Raw genomic sequence first — 10,230 nt, 5'->3', positions numbered from 1 at the left:
TGGGATGAATTAAACACTTTATCCTCTCTGCCTATCTGTTCTTGCGGTGCTGCACAAGCCTTGCAAAATTTTAATGAAGATCAACCCCTTATTCAATTTCTCATGGGACTCAATAGTGATTACAGTCACATTAGAGGTAATATTCTAATGATGAAACCTCTGCCTTCTATAAGTCAGGCTTATGCCTTATTATCTCAAGAAGAGAAGCAAAGAGAAGTTCATGCTTCTTCACAATTTGTCAATGAATCAGCATCGATATATGCATCAAATCAGAATCAGGATACTCAGCAAAATATTCAATATAATCAAAGTCATCAGAAACAAAAATTTGATGGCAAAAGAATTATATGCAATCACTGTAAGAAGCCAGGGCATATTGCGAGTAAATGCTACAGACTTGTAGGTTTTCCTAAGGATTTTAAGTTTACTAAAAATAAGAGATTTGCTGGTAATGCAATGTATAAGCAAGATGATGATGCTTCTTAGTCTGGAGAGAATTTTTTGCACAATGCTTCACAGAATTGGAATTCTTGCAAGACGGATAATGGAAGTCAGAATGCTCCTCAAGGTTCCCAATCCTGGAATTCTGGTAATAATCATCAAAATATCTCTCAAGCTCAGTTCAGTCAACTCATGGCCATGATGAGTAACCTACAAACCAGTAGTAAATCTACCGATCAATCTGGAGCTCATAACAATCATCCTTATTCTGGAGGTCTTAATATTATTTCTGGAGGACCTACTGGTCAGGCCTTTACAACTGCTAACTGCTCAGGTATAAAAGCTTGTTCTAATTGTGTTTGTTGTAGTTGTTGGTCAGCTGTTGATTATACTTGGATCATTGACACTGGTGCCAGTGATCATATGTGCCACAATGAAAATCTTTTCATCCAAACACAAATCTTTCCTAAAGCATATCATGTTACTTTGCCAAATGGTCATGTTGTTAATGTGCATAAAGTTGGTTCTGTGCGCATTCATCTTGATATCATTCTGCATAATGTGCTTCATGTTCCTCAATTCAAGTATAACTTGCTTTCAATAGGCAAATTATGCAAACAGGCTTTCTCTTATGCCATTTTCACTAATTCTAAATGTTATTTTCAGGGCCCTTCAATGAAGAGGCCTCTGGAACTTGGTGATATTCACTCAGGGTTGTATTTGCTGCAACATTTTCCTGCTTCTCAAGCTCAAACACAATAAAAATCTTTTGCATCTCATGCAAATAAATGTCATAGCGATTATGTTTAGTTAGACAAAGCTTGTAATCTAGCTGATTTTTCCTCTACAAATAAATGTGTTCCTAACTCTTCTCAATTGATTAATATACATAAATCAGTTGATGCTTCTATGTCTTCCTCCTTTGTAAATGAAGCTTTGTGTAATGCTGTTAGAAATAATGAAAATGGTCATATTTGGCACCAAAGATTGGGTCACTTGCCCTTATACAAGCTCAAACAGCTTTCATTTTTTCCTGATAATTCTATTGATACTATTAGATGCTGTGATGTTTGTCCAAAAGCTAGACAACATAGGTTACCCTTCCCTCTCAGTCAAACACAATCCTCCCACCTTTTTGATCTTGTTCATGTTGATGTTTGGGGACCTTATCATACAGCTACTCATGGAGGTTATCATTACTTTCTTACCATAGTTGAGGATTTTAGTAGAGCTACTTGGACTCACCTTCTCAAAACCAAGAGTAAAGCTTTTCTCCTTCTCCAGACCTTCACTGAAATGGTCTCCACTCAGTTCAATGCTAAAACTAAAATCTTCAGGACTGATAATGCTCTTGAGCTAGGATCCAATAGAGAAGCCACTGCATATTTTCAGTCTAAGGGTATCCTTCATCAGACCAGTGTTAGAGATACTCCTCAACAGAATTGAGTAGTTGAGAGAAAGCATCGACATCTGCTGGAAACAACTAGGGCTCTTTTCATTCAGTCTAAGCTACCTATCATTTTTTGAGGTGACTGCATCCTCACAGCTACCTATCTTATCAATAGGTTTTCAATGAAAATTCTTCACAATATATCACCTTTTGAACTTTTATTTGGTCATTCTCCTTCCTATTCTCACCTTAGGTCTTTTGGTTGTTGATGTTATGCATCCACTCTTAGACAGGATTGTGATAAATTTCAACCAAGAGCTTCACCTTGTATTTTTCTAACCTATCCTCTAGGAAAGAAAGCTTACAAAATCTATAATCTTGATACTCACAAGATTCAGATGTCTAGAGATGTTGTCTTTTAAGAAACATCTTTTCCCTCTCTCAAACACACAAATTCTTTTCTTCCTTTTTCTACTCAAACACCATTTGATTTTAATTATTTTTCATCTCCATCCAGTCAGTCAGTCCCTCTCATTTCTTCTCCCAGTCACTCATCATCTCCATCTACATCTTACTCTCCACCTCCTATTCCCTCTTCTCCACCTCCTGTTCTCACTCCCTCACTTTTCGCTCCTGCTCCTCTTCTCAGAAGGTCTGTTAGAACAACTCACCAACTTGTCTACTTAGATGATTATGTTTGCAGTCATGCAGTCCTGAATTCCTCTCCCTTTGATATTGCTTGCATTCATGATTGTCCTCACACATTAACCTCATCCTTTTCTATTCCAAATCATTTTTTTTTTTTTACCAATTCATCACCTAATCAGGAGTTGCTTAACTCTACTAATGAGCTACATGAGCATGCAAATTATGAAGAGGCTGCTGCCATACCTGCTTGGCAGGATGCTATGCAACAAGAGTTTTCTGCTCTTGAAGCCAATGACACATGGGCAGAGGCTGTATTACCTGAGGGTAAAAAACCTATTTCCAGCAAGTGGGTTTACAAAATCAAAAAGCATGCAGATGGTACTATTGAGAGATACAAAGGCAGATTGGTTATCAAAAGTTGTACTCAAAAAGCTGGGATTGATTATACTGAAACATTTTCTTCAATTGTAAAAATGACAACCATAAGGAGCCTTATTGCTACTGCAGTTTAGATGCATTGGCCTATGCATCAGTTAGATGTCAATAATGCATTCTTACATGGGGATTTGGATGAAGACATTTACATGAAACCTCCCCCTGGCTTAATTCTTTCTGATCCAACCAAAGTTCTGAAATTAAAGAAATCATCGTATGGCCTTAAGCAAGCCTCTAGACAGTGGCATGCTAAAATTTCTACAGCATTAAGATCAAGGGGCTATATTCAGTCCAAGAATGATTGTTCACTCTTTTACAAGGCTATGGGCAAGAGTATTATATTTGTAGCAGTTTATGTGGATGACATTTTGCTCACTGGAAATCATTTGGAGGAAATGCATAATCTGAAAGCATACCTGCATTCCACATTCAAGATCAAGGATTTAGGTTCTTTAAATTATTTTCTTGGCATAGAAATCTTACAGGAATCTCATGGTGTAATCATGACATAGAGAAAATTTGCAGCAGAATTATTAAAGGAATTTGATCACCTAAATGCTGCTCCTGCACATTGCCCTTTGGAAACTAGCCTGAAATTGAGACCTGATTCTGGCAAGCCTATTACAGATCCTAGTCTATACAGGAAATTGGTTGGAAAGTTGAATTACTTGACAAATACAAGGCTTGATCTTGCTTATGCAGTACAGTTTTTAAGTCAGTTCATGCAGGATCCACGAGAACCTCACTGGCAAGCAGCTCTGCATACTCTAAGATATTTGAGCAAGGACTACACTAAAGGCATTTATCTCAATGCATCTACTGATTTGACCCTTGAAGCTTATTGTGACTCAGATTGGGCTTCCTGTCCCAACACAAGGAGGTCTGTAAGTGGCTATTTTATCCTTCTAGGTGGTAGTCCTATTTCATGGAAGAGCAAGAAGCAAGCAACTGTCTCTTTAAGCTCAGCAGAAGCTGAATACAGATCAATGCGCAAGGTTACAGCAAAACTTGCATGGCTTACCAGGTTGTTACTTGAATTTACAGTGCCTGCTATTGTTCCTGTACCTTTCAAATGTGATAGCCAGGTTGCTATCTACATTGCCAGGAACCCAGTCTATCACGAGCGCACTAAACATATTGATCTTGATTGCCATTTTGTGAGAGAAAAGTTGTAGGATGGTCTGATCAGTTTGTCTTATGTGCCCACACAACACCAATTGGCAAATATTTTCACTAAGAGTCTCTCAGGGCCTACTCATCACAATTTGGTCTCCAAGTTGGGGATGTTATCACCCTCCAACTTGCGGGGGTGTTAGACATAATTAGTTTTTTGATTTATTTATAATCAATTTTCAGTTTGTTACAAATAGTTTGTTAGAACAAGTAAAAATTTGTTAGAATTTTCTGTTAGAAGTTTGTGGCCTAGCTCTGTTTTCTACTTGGCTTAGTTTAGACATCAGCTGCTGTATATAAACTCTTCTGCCATTCATTCTCTGTATTTTTCAATCAAAAATCAATTCATCGAAATTCATCTCAAATTCTCTCAATCTACTTCTCTCTCTAAAATACTTTTCTGTTTGTTCTTGAGCTTAGTTGATCAAATCAACAATTTTTTTAATGCCTACTTATAATATTTAGAAAAATATATAATAGGCTGATCTAATTAGAGATGATTTCTTAAAAATACCGTCTATCACAAGAATTTGTGTAAAGGAGTAGTTGAGCTTGGGTCATTATTTTTGTAAGGACAAAAGTAGAACTCATGGTCAAGAATGAAACAATTACATAATTTGGAAGATAAGTGGATGGAGCTACTATACAAATATCGGAAGCTAGTATAATCTTGGAATTCTTTTTATAATGAAGACAAAGTTTGAGCCACATTAAATTTGTGACAAATAACGTTTTGGCCTGTTGTATATTAATTACAACAATTCTTAATTGAGACTGTCTTTTTTAAAGACGGTTCTTAAAACCCCAGCTCATTATGTTAATTTATAAAAAATTGACGCGTGCGTGTAAGTGTAATGTGAAAAGTCACATAATATATTTGGGGTTATAACATAATATATTTAGTGTTATACCAGCATATATTTGAGGTTTATAACATAATTTATTTTGGATTATAACATAATATATTTGAAGTTATAATAATATATATATATATATATTTGTGTTATAATATAATATATTTGGGGTTATAACATAATATATTTAGAGTTGTAACAATATATATTTGAAGTAATAATATAATATATATAGAGTTATAACAACATACATTTGGGGTTATAACATAATATATTTGGTGTTATAAAAATAGTATACTCTCAAACACAGACTATTATATATCGAACTATATATTATGTTATAACCCCGAATATAATATGTTATAACCACAAATATATGTTGTTATAACCTCATATATATTATGCTATAACCTCAAATATATATATTGTTATAGCTTCAAATATATTATGTTATAACCCCAAATAAAATATGTTATAGTCCTCAAATATATGCTGGTATAACACCAAATATATTATGTTATAACCCCAAATAAATGTTGTTATAACTCTAAATATATTATGTGACTTTTCACATTAAACTAACACGCGCGCGTTAATTTTTTTTTTAATTAACATAATGGACTGGACTTTTGAAAATCGTCTTTAAAAAAGATGGTCTCTCGAGAGAAAAGCCGTATTAATTAAGTGAAAAATGAGAATAATGTGTGATAGTGTGAGGTTTTAATTAAAATCATAGATTCCGTGTATTGCTGGGAATTCAATCTATGAAGAGGAAATGACATTTTATGATTTATTAGCAGTATTTATTAACTGAAAAATGAGAAAAACGTGTGATAGTGTGACGTTTTAATTAAAATCATAGATTCCGTGTATTGCTGGGAATTCAATATTTGAAGAGAAAACGACATTTTATGATTTATCCCTCTCCAATTTCAATCAATTTACATCGAAGTCACCCTTGTTTTAATTTGGATTCTATTTGATCTTGGCTGCATCAACGTTTATTTTTTAATAAAACCCTTTGTCTTTGCTTATGTTTATATTGAAAATAAATATTTTTTATAGAAAAAAAATCGGTTTAAGAAAAGAATTTAAAGTAGTTGAAGTAGAAAATAATAAGAATATTATTGCTGTCAAAGGTAAAAAATATAATTTTAAAATAAAGGAGAAGAAAAAATATACTTGATAAATGTTACATTTGACTTTTTACGTCGTTTATTATATGTTATTATGAAATTTTATATATTAAATTATGCATAACTAAAAATTATAAAAAAGATCATGAAAATATAGAATTAGACGATTCAAGTAAGTAACTACTTGATTATAGTTTTTCCTACAGATTAGCCGTAATGTAATAAATAAGCTTAACGATGAACAGTGCCAATAATTCGTAATGTAGCAAGTATTTCAGAATGGATGAAGTAAAATCTAGTCCTCTGATCCTCTCATTTTGGATAAATATTTTCACCCTAGTGAATGGATAGAAAGGGAAAATATATTCCTCTTTCTCCTGCAAAATAAGATTGATTATTTTCATTTTTCTTTACTTTTCATACTATTATATTATTTATCCTTCATTTCTCCTTTTAAATTTTCTTCTCCATATCTTCGTTTATATAGTTTGATTTTTATTTCTTCTTAAAATATTTACTTTTAATACATGTTTACCCTAACTGTACTGCATATTACATATTTACAACCACAAATCATCAATTAACTTGATTTTATAATTTTTTTAAATGTGTAAAGAAAAAATACACTCAAATGGGTATTTTGAGTACATTGTGTCAATTTTTATATACATTTTGTAATGTATATTTGAAGATATGCGATTTTAAACTAACGTTATGATTAGAGGGGTTCAAAACATCTGAATTGACAATTGTTTGATCATGTATAATGATTCAACTTTTACGATTTCAAAATGAATAAATAATGATGTAATAACTAATATGGACACATGATTTGATTTTGACACGAACTGTTCCACTAATAACTCGAAGTCACACTTCTAGTAATGATACACTTGCTCTGTTCCTTAAAGAAATTTTTACGAGGAATATTCATAAGAATTTAGAAAAAAATAGAATGTTTTTTTATTGAGTAATAAATTTAAGTGATTAAAAATAGAGACTTTAAACATTAAATATAATTAAAAGAAACTTAGTAGAAATATATGGGGACGACAACTATCAAAATAATATTTTTATAAAGTTAGTGAAAGATATTTAGGGACTATAAACAATATAAAAATGTCAAATGAAATTAATGGAAAATATGTGGGAACTATAAGTAATACTTTTATTAAAATATATTAAAATGAGGGTGAACAAGGTTGATTTTGTCCAAAATTTTATGATAAAAGCAAATGGACAACCTAAAATAGCAAATGGAACAAGTGTTAGTGCAAGTGCCAAATTAAATATGTACGATAGTAGGGACTCAATTACTCAAAAGAAGGCACATCATGTTGAGAGAAACATTAGGGGTGTAATAAAAGACAATTAAATATATAATTAATTGCTAATTTATGGGAGAGTTCATGTGTCACTTAATGGTGTATTGAAGGGGCAATTAATCTAGAAATAATGGTGGACATTATTTCTATGCTTATTGTTAGGTTTATTGTGATGTTAAATATGCATTAAGAGAGAGCTTAAATGTCATATTTAATTGTATGGTGTTATGGTGCTTTGATGGTATTGAACGTGTGGTTCTACAATGATGTATTTCTCTCTATAAATAGGATACATTATTCATAGAACAAATTTACCACAAACACATATTTTGTTGAAAGGGCTATTGCATTGTTAGAAACTTGATAGTGTTTTTACTTTGCCTTAGTATTTGTGATCTTGAGAGATTGTTTTCAAGATAAGGGGAAGTTTATTACATTGTAATTGTTAAACTTCAATCTAATAAAACTACATTTGAGGAGGAGCTATCTAAGATATCTCATAAACACTTGTGTTCATCTTTTACATTTGTTTTTCATTGTTGAATCTCATTAAAGCTTTCATTTTAACAACTTTAAGAAATCGAGGGAGTATAACTTTAATATTGAAAGTGTTGTTATTAAGGATTGTGTAATAGTAGAGGCAAATCTAATTGGTAGTCTGGGTATTAAGTGTATATGTTACACTCCAGTTCACCTTAAGTATGTTCTTTTTTTATTGGGTCAAGTTATTTTAAATGTCTCATTTTTATTTTTAGTGTGCTTACTGTATTAATTTATACTTATCAAACTTAACTTTTTTATACATTTATACTTACTAATTTCACTTTATCCATATCAAAATTTAAAAAAAATATATTCTTTCTTTTTGACACGTGATTCTATTTAACTACTAAAAAAACGGTGAAAAATCAAATGAAATATTTTGATGGATAAAGAGTATAAATCTATGAAGTATGCAATAAAGTGTAAAAATAAATATTATCAAATAGGTTGGATAATACTCCCTCTATTCTTTTTTGTTTTTCTCATTTAATTTTTTAACAGTTTTCAGAGTAAAATTTAAACCTTAATATCTCTAAATACGCATCATAACACTACAAATAAATATTGAATCCGTGACCAAGACAAGTGACTAATCAAAAGCGGGTCGTCAAAGTTAGCGACCAAATGATTCTCTGGTCGCTAGTCGCCATATATTCCAAAGCGGGAAAATTCAAATTTTAAAAACTATGGCAACAACATGGCAACTAGTTCACTACTGAAAACTGAGGACGACAAAAAGTGGCGGCAAGGCATAATCTTTTGGGCGAGGAGCAAGGTAATTTTTTCGTTTTGTAAATTTTGTTATTTTTTGTTATGCTATAGGTTTTTTTAATGTATTATTGTTTTTTTTTCTTTTTTTTTCTTTTTGTGTAATTTATATTTGTATGTTATTTTTAAAATTTTTTTTAAGAATGTTTAAATATTTGATACATAGGTTGTTTTTTTTTTATTTTTTTTCACATTATAATTCTTATGTTATTTTATTTTTGCTATGCTTTTTTTTAATAAGACTTACTGTTATTACTTACGATATTATGTTATTTTTGGTTTTTTTTTCAAGGAGCAAGTTTTAATTTTTTTTGAATTGTGGTTCTATAATTATGTTTTGTTTTTTCAGTCCAAATTTTTGTCCAAGTTTTTATGTGATAGATTGATAGGTTGGTTTTTCTTTCTACATTATAGTAATTTTTTCTATTTTGTAATTTTTTCGAAATATGTTTTTTATTTTATTTTTTCTATTTTCCTTTTGTTATTTTATTTTGATTTTCTATTTTTGTTTTGATTAGTTTTTATGTTTTTTTTTTCCTTATTTTTATGTTGTTAATAGTTATTTTCTGTCTTAATTATTTGTGTTATGTTATTTTATGAAATTATCTTTACTTGTGTTATTTTATTTTTATGTTATTAACGGATCCTCCCTGCTCAATTATTGATGATCGCATTATTCATGAACGCATAAGAAGAAGAATTACGCGTCAAGAAGAGCAAACCGAAGAGATGATGCGTCATATTTATGCTGCGCCCGGTTAAGCACCCAACATCAACATTTAAAATTTTTAATGTTGTATTTTTATTAATTTATTCTTTGTAATTATATGTAACATTTAATTTAATTTATAAATATATGTTTTTGGAATTTTTAATATCTTATTTTTATCGATACTTTAAATTGTTTCTATGATTTTAATATATATTATATCAAATTATATAATTATTATTTTATTTTTAATTATTTTTGGATGAACTAGCGACCACGCCTTGGTAGGGACTTAGTTGTCATTCGCGACACAATGGGGAGTCAATATTCTAGTCGCCATTGGCGACTCAATGGCTACCAAAATGTTCTAGTCGCTACAGGCGGCCTATTAGTGAATAGTGACAAACAACTAGTTAGCGACTAATTTTAACGCGATATGAAGAGTTTAGTCATTAGTGGGTCGCCAACATCAATTTACCTACTATTAGGCGACTCAAATATTGGTTGCCAACTTATTTGGTTTTTGTAGTGTAAAAAGTTAAAAAAATATAATAAAAAATATAAACTAAGACAAATCTAACAAGATTTCACATGATATATGTCTTAAGAATCTTAATCAAATTTTTCTCTCTAAAATAGTAATATTCTAAACGGAAAGAACCTTAAAACACGAAAATAGTAGTCAATTTCAATAAACCGTGGCGGGTGCTAGGGATCCATCTCTACCATCAGCAAGAATTTGCATCCAATTTATTTCTTTTGGAATTATTATTGACTTTAGTTATTTTAACAGAGTGTCCATCATCCA

The 10,230-nt window shown here is 31.1% G+C and overlaps 1 protein-coding gene across 1 annotated transcript in view; it reads left to right on the top strand.

The window, feature by feature from the left end:
• The window catches only part of LOC130810909 (uncharacterized), a 1,608-nt gene extending 405 nt beyond the window's left edge, over positions 1 to 1,203 (top strand). The window contains exons 1-2 of the mRNA XM_057677033.1: positions 1 to 399; positions 487 to 1,203. The exon at positions 1 to 399 is cut by the window's left edge and continues 405 nt beyond it. Of these exons, the coding sequence (XP_057533016.1) occupies positions 1 to 399; positions 487 to 1,203 (1,116 nt within the window). The remainder of the gene's footprint in view (positions 400 to 486) is intronic.
• Positions 1,204 to 10,230: the final 9,027 nt, after the last annotated feature.

The sequence above is a fragment of the Amaranthus tricolor genome, chromosome 4 (genome assembly GCF_026212465.1).
Source record: "Amaranthus tricolor cultivar Red isolate AtriRed21 chromosome 4, ASM2621246v1, whole genome shotgun sequence".
Taxonomy (NCBI): domain Eukaryota; kingdom Viridiplantae; phylum Streptophyta; class Magnoliopsida; order Caryophyllales; family Amaranthaceae; genus Amaranthus; species Amaranthus tricolor.
Note: the sequence above shows the minus strand (reverse complement) of the source record. Positions and strands in the feature narration are given on the sequence as shown.